Genomic DNA, 14,152 nt, shown 5'->3' on the forward strand with positions numbered 1-14,152 from the left:
TCATTGGGTGAAACCTAAGAGCTAGTAGAAGGGGCGGAAGCTGGCTTCCCCCTGACGCTTCATTGGCTAAAAGCGAGAACTGGGCGGTGTCTTACAGTCCGAGGCCCTCTTGGGTTGCTGGGAGCGGCAAACCGTTGTCCCGCCCCTCGGGGTACGCTCATCATTTTAAACACGGAATTGAGGACCAGACGGTCGATCACCCCGAAACCTTGGGGCCTCCCCTCGGGCCTTTGCTCCCAGAGGCTTCGAGTCTCGCTAAGCCCAGGGATGTAGAGAGACGCGAGCAGCGAAGGAACCCGGAACAATTCTTTGGCGGAACCACTGCGGCGAGGCCCCTAGGAACGCGTGGAGGGCCGGACCGCGACGAGCCGGACCAGACGTGCAGGGATGGCGGCGGCGGACGCGGGGCCAGGGACCGCGGTCCCCGTGGACCTGCGGCGCGAGCGACGGATGGTGTGCGTGGAGTACCCAGGCGTGGTGCGCGACGTGTCCAAGATGCTGCCGACTCTGGGCGGCGAGGAGGGCGTCTCCCGGGTGAGAAGCTGGGGTGGGAGGGGGAATCGCGCGGGGGGGGGGGGGGGCGGAGTCGCGGGACCTCGGCGGGAGGGACCGCCCAGGGAAGTGTGGTTTCCTTGGTAACGGCGCTTGAGCAGGGCGCTGGGCGGCCAGTGGGCGGAGACTTGCCTTGGAGTGGCGGGAGCGACGGGAGACCCCGAGAGGGGCGGGGTGTCCTTTCCGTCCCCTCCTCCCGGGAGCCGCAGCCTCCGCGGCGCAGCCGGAGCGCAGCTCAGCTGCAGCCCCCGCGGTGTGCTGGGCTGCCCTGTCCTCATTCACAGAGAAGACCCAAGCGCCGCGGATCAAGACCGCTGGCCAACGGGACAGGGGATGAAGTGTGTGGTTAGGGTTAAAGATAGTAATGGCTAGCAACTTCTTCGGTACCAGGCTCAGTTCCAGGTGCTTTACTGACATCCGATCCAAATTAGAACCCTGCCCAGTAGCCACTGACGTTGTCCGCATTTTACAAGGAAACCGAGGCAATTTGTTCAAGGTCTGCAGGAAAATAAGGGAGCTGGGATGAATTCTTGCCTTGTGCAAGGCTCCGGGGAAGTGCTTTTCCGTGCACCAAATATTGACATGTCTCTTCTGTAGAGAGTCCTTCTCTGCCCTAATTAAACTGGCCTTAGCAGTTCATACCTGCCTCTTCAATCTGTTAATTGCAGTCTGAAATTGTGTTTTAACGCGTTTATTGTCCTTCTTGGTCGCTTGGCTCTGAGACTGTAAACTGCATGAGAGCAGGACTTGGTCTCTCTTGTTTACTTTTATAGTTCTAACATCCATAACAGTGCCTTCTTCCAAAATACTTGTCAGATGCGTGACTGAATCTTCACAACAATCCAGGGAGTTAGGTACCATTATTCCCACTTTTCAGATAAAGTTACCAGGTAAGAAAAGCTGGGTCAAAAAACTCCTGCGTGGTGCAGTGGGGGTTTGAACTCATGCATGTCTGCCCTCTGAAGTCTGAACTCTTACCTGCTGCTTCCTCCTCCTTAATGAATATTGAAAACCTGTCATTAAGCACAGGATGCCATAGAGGCTGTTAGTCACGTTTTGCTGTTTGATCCTGATTTATTGGCTTTACTGTGGTACTCACAGAATCCTTACTGTCAGTAACCTCAGGGATATTTGTACCCAACTACAGTGAGAGCCTTTGAGAAGACACTGGTCATTGGTTCATTCTGTCGGTGCTTCTTGTGCACGTCCTCTGCCAGATCCATGTCTGGGGTTATTCCCAGCCTCGTGGTCTCATAGGCCAGTGTTGGGCGAGAAGGGATTCCTGAGGGTTGGGCCTCCTTTTAACCTTCTTTCCCTCCACGTTTCCTGAGCACCTCCTAAGGGCCAGGCTGTGTCCTTAGTGTTGGGGAGCCAGCAAACTAGAGAGCAGATGATCTGGGCTCAGTGAGCATCATTGGTGTTTTCATACGCACACAGCTGACACTACTCTTACCCTATGTGGGCGACACGTGCCGAGTGGTTACCCTGACTTAGCAGACTGAGTGTGCTGCATACGTCTGCATACAGCAGTCCTGCGAGGGGGTGCTGTTAGTGCCTCGTTTTAAGGAGAAGGAACCAAGACTTCAAAAGGAGGAGTGATACTTAGCCATACTTGTACTTGTTCCTAGTTGATTCCATTTCCTTTGGACCTGGAAACATTTGCACGGAAGTCTGAATAGCAGGACCCTTTGGAGCAGGTAGTTCCTAGAGTAGGAAGGTCAAGACAAGCCACTCCCCCTGCCAACCTCCGTTCCTCCATGGTAAACTCAGGGATGAGAAGACACCCCCCCACCCCCCCGCCGCAGTCTTGCTGGGAGAGGTGCATGACTGCCCACACCAAACAGGCATCTGAGAGGTGATGGCTTCACTTAACTGATAGTTATTATCTCCAACTTTCCAGCCTCTCAGAAGGGAGAGACGATCCTCATTTTCTCTCCTACATAAAAAACAGATACCCGGATTTGAAAAATGGGTCTTCTGAGAACTAAAAGCTCAGAATGAAACATCAGCTTCCTGGCCCTTCCCTCGTCAGCTGGGTCACCGTCAGGCTTTTGTTGAGACAGGAGCAGCTCCCTGCCAGTTGCTTAGGTGGTCACTGCTTCACTGTCTTCCTTGGCCTTTGCCACAGATCTACGCAGACCCCACCAAGAGGCTGGAGCTGTACTTCCGGCCCAAGGACCCTTACTGCCACCCGGTATGCGCCAACCGCTTCAGTACCAGCAGCCTGCTGCTGCGGATCAGGAGGAAGACGAAGCGACAGAGGGCGGTGCCGGGTCCTGGGGCCCACCCCGAGGTCACATTCGACATAGAGATGCTTGGCATCATCTCCACCATTTATAAATTTCAAGGTAACTGCAGCTTACTGCATTGGCTTATTTCAGGACCTGTGCCCACATTCCTGCAGGTGCTCTGTGGCTCATCCACACAGTGAAGAGGGCCATATATGCTCAGGAATCGGGTGGGGCATGAGTGGAGCGGGACAGTGCAGGCCGTGGACTGTGGGCTCACTGCTGTTCCACCTTCTGCATTCTTAAGAAGAGCTCGATTCTATAGGTAATCTTTTAATTTTTAAGGCCATTATGTAGGGCCAAATAAAGCTGATTAGCAGGCCTCCAATTTTTGACCCTCAGGTTTTTGGAAACTTCCCTAAGGCTTGACCCCCTGCCGGTCTTGCCTCTTGTCTGAAGCCTTCCCAGATCACCTCAGCCCCTTGGGACCTCATGTTCCTTTGAACTCTTGGCCAATTGGGTGTGTCCCGTGGGGCCCTCAATCCAGTTTGCTACCCATAGGGAGCCCCAGTGAGGAGGCAGTAAGGGATGGGATGAGGAGGGCAAGTAAGGAACAGCAAGTCTGTTTGGGTGGGTAGCTTGGCTTCCCTCAGCCTCGGGCTCTCGTCCGAACAGTGTGGGGCCCTGGTTCCTTAGGCCCTCGTGGAGGGTCCAGGTCAGGGGTGCCGTGAAGGGGCTGGTTCGTGCACACAGGAGGCACATGGCAGGTTACTAGCCGAGCCTTAGGAACGTGTGGTTGCAGCTGCAGTTCTAGGAGAGAATCTGACCAGAATAAAGATTGAGAAGGAAGAGGGGGTAGAAAGTGGCAAGAAACGAAACCAGGGCCTGGGTTGGGCATTTTGAACGTCAGTCTTTCCGGTGGAACGTGGTAGTCACCGAAGAGGGCCGTCCTTCCTGGGGCAGGGTCTTCCGTGATTCATCTTCTGTCTGTGTACTTGAGCCAGCACCCCTCGACTCAGTGCGCGTCCCAGACAGCAGCACCGCCCCACCTGGGAGCTCGTGGGAGGTACAGCATCCCGCAGCCTTCCGCAGGGTCCCCCGTGGGGCATGTGCACGTTACGTTTCAGGAAGCATTGACCCAGACCGTAGCCTCATGTCCCACATAAGCCCTCAGCCCCTCCGCCCGAGCCCAGGTGCGCGGAGTCAAGTGCACAGAAGTTTCCGGAAGGGTGTCCTTTCGGCTCCCGCCAGCGTTGCCTGGCAACGCCCACCGCACGGCTCCCTCGACGCCTCCTGAGAAGACGCGGGTGTTGGTGCATAGCAGCTGCCAGTTCCTGGGAGGGGGTAAAAGGGTGCCCGCCATCTGGCCCCCTCTCTTTCCAGGAATGTCCGACTTCCAGTACTTGGCTGTGCACACGGAGGCGGGCGGCAGGTGCGTGTCTATGTATGACAAAGTGCTCATGCTAAAGCCTGAGAAGGAGAGTTTCTTCCACCAGGAGCTGCCGCTCTACATCCCCCCGCCCATCTTCTCTCGGCTGGACACCCCGGTGGACTATTTCTACCGACCGGAGACACAGCACCGGTAAGCCCCGCCCCCACCCCCACCCCCACTACGGCATCAGGGTTCAGAGCAAGGGCCCTGCGGTCACAGGGCCTGGGTCTGAGGCTCACGTCTGCCGCTCACGAGTCAGGCAGCCAACACTGCCGGCTTCGCTCAAGCCCGTGGCTCCAGTGCCTCGAGACGCAGAGCAGCCGGTGACTGTGCCCCAGCTGGAGGCCTCGCTCCGAACTCCCCGCACCATGGAGAGCGAATCAGGATGTCACCCTCAGCCTTGAAGTCCCATCCCCAAAAGCATGAAACACTTAGAAGGGTGAGTGCCTGGCAGAGTTCGGTAGAATAAGCAAGTGACCAGTCCATTCGTAGGGAGGTGGCTAATGGAATCACAGCCCTTCTGTGCCAGGGAGCACCACGTGGCCTCAGACAGCAGGCTCGTGGACTGACGTGGCACTTGCCCAGGGTACCTCGCTCTGTGAAGAAAGCAGGCGTAGGAGCACGTTCTATAGCATGAAAGTAAGCTGTGGTATGATCATAGAAATCTAGAAAGATCTGGAAGATTGGGCCCAGAGCAGTTATCTCTAGAAGGTGAGAGAATGTTCTTTCCTCACTAACTCTTGCCGTCAACAAGCACTGACTGCCTGTTGTGGCCCGGGGCGCTCCTCGGAGCCTGCGTCAGCGTCAGCCGAGAACAGCACAGCACATAGGAGGTCCTGTGCTGGGCGGGGCCGGGAGCTGGATGGAACACAAGCAGATGATGAGTGAGCAAGGGGCCCGTGGCCTGGTGCACGTCTCAGAGGAGATCAAAGGGGTGTGGGTCATAAGGGGCAGTGAGTGGGCTGAGCGCTGGGGGCCCCCAGAGGGGCTGACATTTGAAACAGACCTGGGCGATGACACAGCTGGGTAGGTGAAGATCCAGGGAGAACGTTCTAGAACAGAGGATTGGCACATGCAGAGTGGTCGCAGAGTGAGCCTGGGCGCGTGGTAGGGGTGAGAGTCTCGTGGGCCATGGTAAGGGGCCTAGATTTGGTCCGAAGGAGAAGGTATGTTCTCTTCCTTTAACAAAATACGGAGAGTTCCAGACATAGCCCAAAGTAGTGAGAATTGTCTAGTGGAGGCCAGGCTGCGGCAGCAGCCTCAGCGGCTGGCACCGGTCTGCTGCTTGCCCGAGCTCAAGCCCCAGCCCGGCAGCGCGGCCTCGAGAACGCACCCTGCGTGCCTCTTTCGGGGAAGGGCTTGTTTTCTTACACGACCCTGCTGAACCTGCCGCTCTGTCACCAGAGCGAGGAGCCTTCCATGTTCCCTTCCGGCCCGCTCGCAGTCTCCCCAGCCAGAAGCGGGCCACGCGGCAGCCTCTTCGCGGCCCTCGGGCCTGTTGGATCTGTAGCCCCCACTCCCTCCTGACCGCAGGAGCAAGTGGTGGTTAGATGGGCAAAACGTGACAGAAACGTGGAAGCGGAAAGGGTCAGCCGCGCCCTCCCGGCCCGCAACCCTCCACATGGGATGATGGAGTTTTCCGTGTGTGGGTTCTAGTCGGCTGTCCTCGGCACGGGAGTTTTAGGGGAGAGACCATGTGCATATTTCTGAAACGTTCTGATTATTTTTATCCCCCAAGCATTTTACTCTCAGAGTCAGAGACGGACAAAATACACAGAAGAAGAAGATAGGCCCTCTGCACTGCTGGCCCTGGCTGGCAGTGGCTGAGTCACCCTCTGTCCCCTAGGGCCAGTAGGCAGCTGCTCTGAAGCTTCTGACGGGGTGATAAGGGAGGAAGGCTGGCCGCCATGTGGTTTATCGATTTTCCAGCAAATGGAAAGAACCTGCCTTTCTTCCCAGGGCCCCCATCGATCTTTCTGCCCTGCTGGCCCCTCTGTGGGTCCAGGGAGGTCCGGCTTCCTACAGGACGACGGGCAGAGGAAGGCTGGCCTGACGGGGGTCCCTCGTCCTTGAGGAAGTTAGCAGGGAGTCCTTTCCCTGTGCCGACGGGCCCCGGCGGGCAGCCGCTCCTTGCTGTGCTCTGGCGGTGGGCTGCCAGGGCTGGAGTGAGCCGCCACCCGTGCCTTCCCTCTTGGGAGTGGTCAGGGTCTCGAGGGGTAGCCTTGAAAAGCAGGTAATGTTGTACCTGTTCAGGATGGTTCCTAATGGAGTCATGTTACAAAAAAAGGCACAGACTTGCTCCCATCTTTGTGATTGTGTTTTCCAGTGTGAAAAATCACCTTGTTTTTTGTACACTTGTACACGAGTACATCTTGTAGTCGTGTAGAAAATTAAGGTAAAATGGAAACAAATTTAAAAGGTAGCAATCACCTGAATGAAAACCTATGATGTCCAGGCACACTTTAAAATGTATTTCAGAAGAATCTCAGGGTTTGGGGTGAGGTACAGATGCGATGGCAGTCACTGTTGGAGCTCGTGATGGATTGTGGGGCTTCTGGAGGCTGTTCTCCCTGCTTTCGCCTAGGCTTGACATTCGCGACCTCCCCCCTCAGCGACAGCCGGGCCTGGTGCCCAACGAGAGACCTGAGCAGACGTGGCGTTAGAATGCTCACTCACTTCCAGCCTCTGTGCTGTATGATGGTAGTTCGGTAACGTCCGTCTTCCCTGCACCTGCCTGTTGCAGAGATGCTTCTGGGCCGAACGTGCTCTTTCGGAGGGAGGCAGGACAGGCGTCACCGGGCCCCTGGCCAGCCTCCCCGGGTGGGAGTCCTGGCTCTGTCCGCACGAGCTCTGACTCCAGGCGGCTTTCTGGCTGCTGTCGGTTACCTCGTAGGAAATTGGTTCCTTCCTCGTGGAATTGTTTTGGGGTTAAATAAGCGAATCATAAAAGCGTGGCTGTTGCCTGACAGCTGATCAGCCGTGTCCCGAGTGGCCGCGCCTTTCCCTGACCTCACTGCTCCGCCGGACGGGCAGGCGGCTGGCGTCACAGCCCGGGGGGCTCCCTGCCTGGTCCGGTCAGGCCCGTGCCTGGGGTCTCCTCGGCACTCGGGCCCACGCCAGCTCTCTCTGCCCCAGGGAAGGCTACAACAACCCGCCCGTCTCAGGCGAGAACCTGATCGGCCTGAGCAGGGCCCGGCGCCCCCACAATGCCATCTTCGTCAACTTTGAGGAGGACGAGGTGCCCGTGCGGCCCCTGGAGGCTGCAGTGCAGACGTGGAGGCGGATCTCCACCAACCCGGTGGACCGGAAGGTGGAGGAGGAGCTGAGGAAGGTGAGCTCGGGGCGGCCTCTGCATGGACCACCCCCCGGGAACCCGGCCGGCCCCCCCCCCCCCCCCCGCCCCGTCCCTCATCATTTTGCCTTCGGCCGTGCTGACTTTTTCAAACCGGTTCGTCGGCACGTGGGAGCTTTTCACCTCCAGATGTCACACATCAAAGCCATGCCGGCACAAGCCGGTTCCTTGGGGGCGCTAAGCAATCGGTACATCGTCCGCTTGTGACTTCACAGTGGAGCCCGGGTTTGGGAAGCTTTTGTTCATCGTTGGAGCAAGAAACCACATGGAGCCCCTCCTGTGCTTCATCCCCAGCAGCTGGAGGGGACCGAGTGGCCTTCTGCCCGTCCCCTGGCTGGCAGGTCCTGGGAGAGCCGCGGGGCCTCTCACTCCTGCCTCTACAGGCACAGACGGCAGGTTCTCAGTGAGACCACGTTGCTGCTGGCCGAGGCTCACCTCTTCCCTTGCTGAAGCGGACTGTTCCCTTGGGGTTTTTTTCTTAAAGAGACTGTGTGGACACCTTTCTAGCGGTCACTGGTCGCTGGAGGCGGTACCTGGGGGACCACTGTCCGAGGCCCTTCCGTGTTCTCTGGACACAGTCCAATCTGCAGCCTGGCGTAGGGCGCTTCCAGCCCTGGCCCTGCCACGCACCAGCCACACTGGCCTCCTGCGGTCCTCTCTTGGGCCCGGCCGTCCGCTTCGGCCTTTACGATAGCCCAGCTCAGGCTTCACCCTCTAGGCTGGAGCTGCTTGGGGTCCCAGAACGCTGGCGTGTCCCCCTCTTGGCCCTGCCCTGGCTTCTTTGTTCATCTGCCTCCCCCACTGCCCTGTGAGCTGCATGAGGACAGAGACCGTGTCTTTCGTGGTCATTTCTGGACACAGAAGTCCGGAGGTCCTGCAGCCACACCTGACCTGTGCTGGGTGTGCAGGACTCCACCTGTGAAGGCAGGGACAGTGAGTGGGTGCGGCCGGGCCCAGAGGCTGCCGTGTGCTTGTCAGCAGCCGCTCTCTGCCAGCTCCTCCCCCAAAGGGTCTGCTGGGGGCTGGGCCAGTCCGGAGAGGCAGAGCCGGTGGGGGGGAGGGGCGGGAGGCTGCTGGTGTTCATCTCGGTCTCTGCCTTGACCCCCCCCCCCCCAGCTGTTTGAAATCCGTCCCATCTGGTCACGTAACGCTGTCAAGGCCAACATCAGCGTCCACCCTGACAAGCTCAAGGTTCTGCTGCCCTTCGTGGCCTATTACATGGTGAGTGTCTGCCCAGCCTGGCGCCTTGGGTCCCGCCAGGATTGCCCTGATCTCTGCTGTGACCTCCCAGAGCCACGGCAAACCTGGCGGCTCTGTCCTGGTGCCCCCGGGAGGCCTGTTACAGCCCCAGGCAGGTCCCCTACAGCCTCCTCAGCAATGCTAGCCGTCCCTCCGCGATCTTAGGATTAGAGAGTAATCGCCTAACTTCTGAATAAAGGGATTGTATGCTTTTAAACGATCTCACATCGAGAACCTTCTAAGGACCAGGCGCTGGGTTAAATGCTGTGTACCTGTTACATCCTTTGTTCTTCCCTGGGGGTGGCAACAGGATTCCCTTCTTCCTCTGAGGCAGAGCCAAGGCTCAGAGAGGTGCCTCGATGTGCCAGGGTCCTGTAGCCAGCACGTGACACAGCCCCTGGGACCCCAGCCTGTTGGGCTGCAGAGACCAGGCTCCCTAACCACAGGGCCCCCAGCCTTGGCTCATTCTACCCGGGCAGAGTGGGGTGGGGGTGGGGCAGACCCACCTTGGACTCGGTCCAGGAGGGCACGGAGATGAGGTGTCATTACTGAGGTTGCCAAAGGTGCCGGAGGAAGGCGTCCTACCTGCCGAGGGTCCCCACATGGAGCACTGGGAGGCAAGCCTGAGATGTGACCATAACAGCGATGACAGATGGGGCACGAAGAAGGCTCATCCCTCCTGTGCTTGGACCCCAGACTTCAGAGAGCGGCTGTCTGTCTCTTAGCATAGGCTTTCTAGACATAAGGGCTTCAGGAGTACTGTTTGGGGACAGTATATCCTGTCCATTAGGATGGCAGTAACATTTATTGGGCACTTAGTATGTGCCAGGCACCGTGGTGAAGGCTCCCGGGTCATCATCTCATTTAATCCTCACAGAAACAATGGAAAAGGGGGCTCCTGTCCTCTCGAACAGGAAGACCAAGTGGCCTGCCCAAGGTGACAGAGCTGCACCCGGCAGAGCCGGGGTGGGGTTCCAGAGCTGTGTCCCCAACTCATGTCTCCCCAGGCCTACATCTCTGAGGGAGCCAGGGACCAGCCTTGGCCCCACCCCACACTCCCGCCTTTTGTCCCCAGATAACAGGCCCCTGGAGAAGCCTGTGGATCCGATACGGGTATGATCCCCGAAAAAACCCAGATGCCAAAATTTATCAAGTCCTTGACTTCCGAATCCGTTGTGGAATGAAATACGGTAAAAATTACTAACACCTTGGTTTTCTTTCTCTCTCTCAGTGTCTTTTTTTCTACAGCATTCTCTTCTGTAATGGGAATGTATCCCTATGGCGAAGATAAAAGTCTTTTCCTCCTGGGTGAGATCTCTGCAGAATAGCAGAGAGATGGGGATCCCAGCCTGGGTCCCAGCTCCACCATTGGCCTTCGAGCCGCTAAACTCGTTCTTCGTGCACTCGGTCCCTCCACCTGTTATGGTTCCTGCGGTGGGGGCCGGGCACCCAATACCGCCTGGTCCCCAGGCCTGCAGTGAGGCAGCGCACGCAGAGCGCCAGCACGCAGTCCCGTGTGGTCGGTGCCGTAAGGGTGGCCGCTGGGGCCTGGGGGCCTGGAGTCCCCTTCTCAGGAGCCGGCCCCAGCGAACCCTGGTGCGTGACTAGCGCAAAGCCACTTCTGATGGCCAGGAGGGCCCTGCACCCGCATGCACCCGACACGCCCTTCCTCGTCCGCAGGTTACGCCCCGAGTGATATGCCTGTCAAGGCCAAGCGCAGCACCTACAACTACAGCCTCCCCATCACTGTCAAAAAGATGCGTAAGTGCCCCGGCTCGCCCTGTGGATCAGGCTGATTTGCCCTCAAGGAGACGCTGAGGGAGGTGGCATCAGCATGCTGGGGTGGGGTGGGGTACGGTGGGGCTTCCCAAGGGGCCAGCGCTCCGGGAGGGGTGGGGAGAAACGTCCTCCCGATTCCAAAGTATTGTTGCTGTCCCCTTGCAGCCAGTCAGCTCGTCACCATGCATGACCTGAAGCAGGGCCTGGGCCCGTCGGGGACAGGGGGCACGCGGAAATCGACCTCTAACAAGTACAAGCTCAAGGTGGGTGCCCCTGAGCCCCAAAGGAGAGCATCCGCCTGCCCGGTTGGGGGTGCAGTGGACCGTGGAGAGGAGGCACCCCCCTCGTGCAGGCCACACGCGCACACACACGCACATACTCTCATCTCCCGGGTCGAGGCCACCAGGAGGGGCTTTGACCGAGGCAGCTCTTCCCACTTGGTGCCTCTGCACAGCTCCCAGCTTCCAGGATGGCCTTGGGGAGCACAGTGAGAGCTCAGGGTGTGAGCCGCCCTGCCCCGGGGGCCTTGACCATCTGGGCAAAGAGGCAGTGGCCGGTGTCGGCGGGGAGCGCAACACCGGCAGCTGTGTGTGGCTGCCCTTTGTGAGCCCGTGGCCGCCACCTGGACCGGCCCGGTGGGGCGGGTGCCCACACGCACGCAGGGCCACGCCAGACCACCTGGCCCCGCTGCGGGGGGCTCGTGGGCTTACGGGGTCCTTGGCTCACCGGACGTGGGATTCCGTGGGCCTCCCGCCCACTCGGGCTGCTGTGAGTCGCACCCCCAGCCTCGGCTCAGCTGTCTCGTAGGGGACACGTGCCAGGGGCACGTGCAGCAGAGGGGGAGAGGGCGGGCAGTGTGCAGGGCAGCAGAACAGGACCGGTGGGTAGGAGGCGGTGAGGAATGAGGGCGCACCGCGAGGGCCCGCGAAGCTGGCGCGACAGCCCGCACCGTACCGCGGCCGGCCACGCAGGCGGCTCATGGTCGCGGAGGCCGGGGGACCCCTCCTGGGGAGTCGGAGCCTCTGCGCGCCTACTCCCGGCCTCTGGCCTGTCTGCGCCGCCTGAGTCCAGGGGAAGAGCCAGGCCCGCCGGGTGTGGACTGGCCGGGGAGAGCTCCGACCCACCTTCCCGCCCTGTCCTCTCCTCAGGACTCGGTCTACGTCTTCCGGGAGGGGGCCCTGCCGCCCTATCGCCAGATGTTCTACCAGTTATGTGACCTGAATGTGGAAGAGTACGTACGTGAAGGGGCCCTGAGACGCCAGGGTGAGGAGGGCGGGGCTCGGGACCAAGGTGTCCCGAAGCTGTTCCGCGCGGCCCGTCTCGGCGGGAAGCCCCGCCCGGGGCGGTGGGCACCACGGGGCTCCCGCGTCAGCCTGGCGGCCGCCGGGGGCCATTTCCAGGGTCAGCCTGGGCTGCGCCTCTGAGCTGTGTGGTGCCGGGCTGGGCGCCGATGTGTCTTGTGGTTGAGTCTTGGGCCTCTCCCTCCTCTGCCCCCGTGGAGGTCTAGGACCCGGTGCCTGATCCTCCCCAGCGGACCAGAATCCCAGGAACCTTTCACCCAGTTCTTACGGTGTTTAAAGAAGGGGTGGGGGGAGCTGGGATGGGAAGAGACGGGAGCACGTTAGACACGGCCTGAAATCTGGCGAGGGCCGGGGGTTCTCACAGGAGAGCGTGCGCGGCCGCATCCCGCTTTGTGCGCACCTTGGGGTCGGGGGCCACACCGGTTAAGGACCTTGGCTGGGAGTGTCCAGCGTCCCGTGGGTGTTCGGTCCTGTGCTCGCGCCCTCGCGCGGCCGTCCGAGTGCTGTTTTTCCAGGCACGGCCCCACCTCTGCCAAACCCTTACGGCACCTGTGGGCAGAAAGCCCACCCGAGACGCCGCGTCCTGACCCCCAGGTTACAGAGAATCATTCACCGCAACGACGGGGCCGAGAACTGCTGCACGGAGCGAGATGGCTGGTGCCTCCCCAAGACCAGCGACAACCTGAGGGACACCATGTCCCTCATGATCCGGCAGACCATCCGCTCCAAGAGGCCTGGTGAGAGCCGATCGGGGCAAAGGGACGCCCCGCTCTGGGGACAGAGCAAGTCTCCCTAGCGGACCCATCCCCCAAGAAATTGCACCCAGGTGGAATCATCCCACCCCCCGCCAGGAGCCGGTCCCCCGGCCTGCCCTCCAGGTCTCCACGGGTGGGCATCACGGCGCTCAGCCTGGGGGCTAAGGCAGGAGACGGGCCCGGGGGACCGGGCTGGAGCAGGGCTGGTGCTGCCATCGGAGCCACCGCTTTGCGCCCTGACGCCACCCGCCCTCTTCCAGCCACGTGTGGGCACGTTCGGCCTGTCTTCTTGCACTCGGAGAGCAGGGGCAGTGGGTGTGGGGGGGTGTGAGGAAGAGGAGTGGGCGCTCCTGGTCTGCAGGTGTGATGAGGGGCGGGGGAGAGTGAGCACGGCTTCCTCCCAGACCATCTGTGCTCCACGGAGCTGATGGGAGCAGGGGTCTCGGCCCCGTTTGGGACACGGCCTCTCGGAGAATCCTCCCGAGGCCGCGGACCTTCTCCCCAGAGAAAAGCACTCACACAAAATGTCCTGTGCATTCTCGGGGTCCCTTGGACCCGTGAAGCCACCTAGCCTCCTCCGGGGGTGAGTGGTTTTCAAAGCCCTTGGCCTCATACTCCCCTGAAGCGCTTGTAAAACTGCAGAGTGCCGGTCCCCCAGCCCCCCGCGCCCCCCCCCCAGAGCGGCTTCCCCAGGGCTTGAGCCCAGCCGCCCATAAGTGTCAGTAGGCCTCCAGGAGCCCGATTGCTGGTCTGGAGGCCGGGACCGCCAGTAGCTGGGCTGGGGGACACCGGGGAAGCCTGTGCTGGGACACACACGGCCTTGTCTCCCGGCCCCAGCTCTCTTCTCCAGCCCGACCAAGGCTGATGGCGGGAAAGAACAGCTGACGTACGAGTCTGGGGAAGACGAGGACGAGGAGGAGGAGGAGGAGGACTTCAAGCCATCCGACGGCAGCGAGAACGAGATGGAGACCGAGATTCTGGACTACGTGTGACGTAGACCTACAGCCACGGCTGGGCCTCCTTGATCAGACGAGACTGGTAACGGTGCCAGGACAAGCCGTGGCTCCCCAGTACTGCCCACAGCAACCAGAACGGCCCTAGGAGACCCCTCAGAGGAAAGCTGGGATCCCGGCACTGGGTGCCATTGACCCTGGTCCTGCCCACCTGCCCCAGACACCTGCTGCTCTGGGATGCCCTCTGGCCCGGGGTGCCTGGGGACACCTCCAGAGGTTGTGACCTGGTTCTGTGCAGCCGTGAGCCAGCCCAGTGTCCAATGGGCTGAGCCGATGGCCACCACCTCTCTATGGCCGAGAACAGCTGGCGGTGGAGACGATGTGGCCTGAAGACGCTGCTCTTGCCTTGGAGGTTATGACCGATGGCAGTCATGGTCCTGGCGTGAGGAAGCTGTTCCGCGGTCACAGACGGGCGAAGACGGCCCTTGCGTTTGGATCCCATCCGCCTGGGGCCCAGCTGGAATCGTCCCGATCAAATACACTTTCCCAAGGAGTCTTGGT

General features: G+C 60.2%; 1 protein-coding gene across 2 annotated transcripts; it reads left to right on the forward strand.

Moving 5' to 3' along the window:
- Positions 1-89: 89 nt before the first annotated feature.
- On the forward strand, positions 90-14,144 carry GTF3C5 (general transcription factor IIIC subunit 5). Of its 2 annotated transcripts, none has more exons than XM_060608229.3 (11): positions 90-534; positions 2,681-2,900; positions 4,164-4,362; positions 7,348-7,543; positions 8,681-8,785; positions 9,879-9,993; positions 10,484-10,564; positions 10,748-10,845; positions 11,731-11,817; positions 12,478-12,620; positions 13,476-13,618. In XM_060608229.3, exons 1-11 carry the CDS (start codon positions 388-390, stop codon positions 13,501-13,503), a joined length of 1,419 nt encoding a protein of 472 aa, XP_060464212.1. In that variant the 5' UTR covers positions 90-387; the 3' UTR covers positions 13,504-13,618. The 2 variants fall into 2 exon arrangements, with proteins under 2 accessions (XP_060464212.1, XP_060464211.1); XM_060608228.3 differs by having other exon boundaries at positions 94-534; positions 11,731-11,813; positions 13,476-14,144.
- The last annotated feature ends 8 nt before the right edge of the window (positions 14,145-14,152 follow it).

Source organism: Panthera onca, chromosome D4 (genome assembly GCF_046562875.1).
Source record: "Panthera onca isolate mPanOnc1 chromosome D4, mPanOnc1 haplotype 2, whole genome shotgun sequence".
NCBI classification, from domain to species: domain Eukaryota; kingdom Metazoa; phylum Chordata; class Mammalia; order Carnivora; family Felidae; genus Panthera; species Panthera onca.

Coding starts and splice junctions, on each gene's coding strand:
- GTF3C5 (XM_060608228.3), top strand. CDS start 388: ATGGCGGCGGCGGACGCGGGGCCAGGGACCGCGGTCCCCGTGGACCTG. Junction 4,363..7,347: donor CGACCGGAGACACAGCACCG/GTAAGCCCCGCC, acceptor TCTCTGCCCCAG/GGAAGGCTACAACAACCCGC. Junction 9,994..10,483: donor CCGTTGTGGAATGAAATACG/GTAAAAATTACT, acceptor CCTCGTCCGCAG/GTTACGCCCCGAGTGATATG.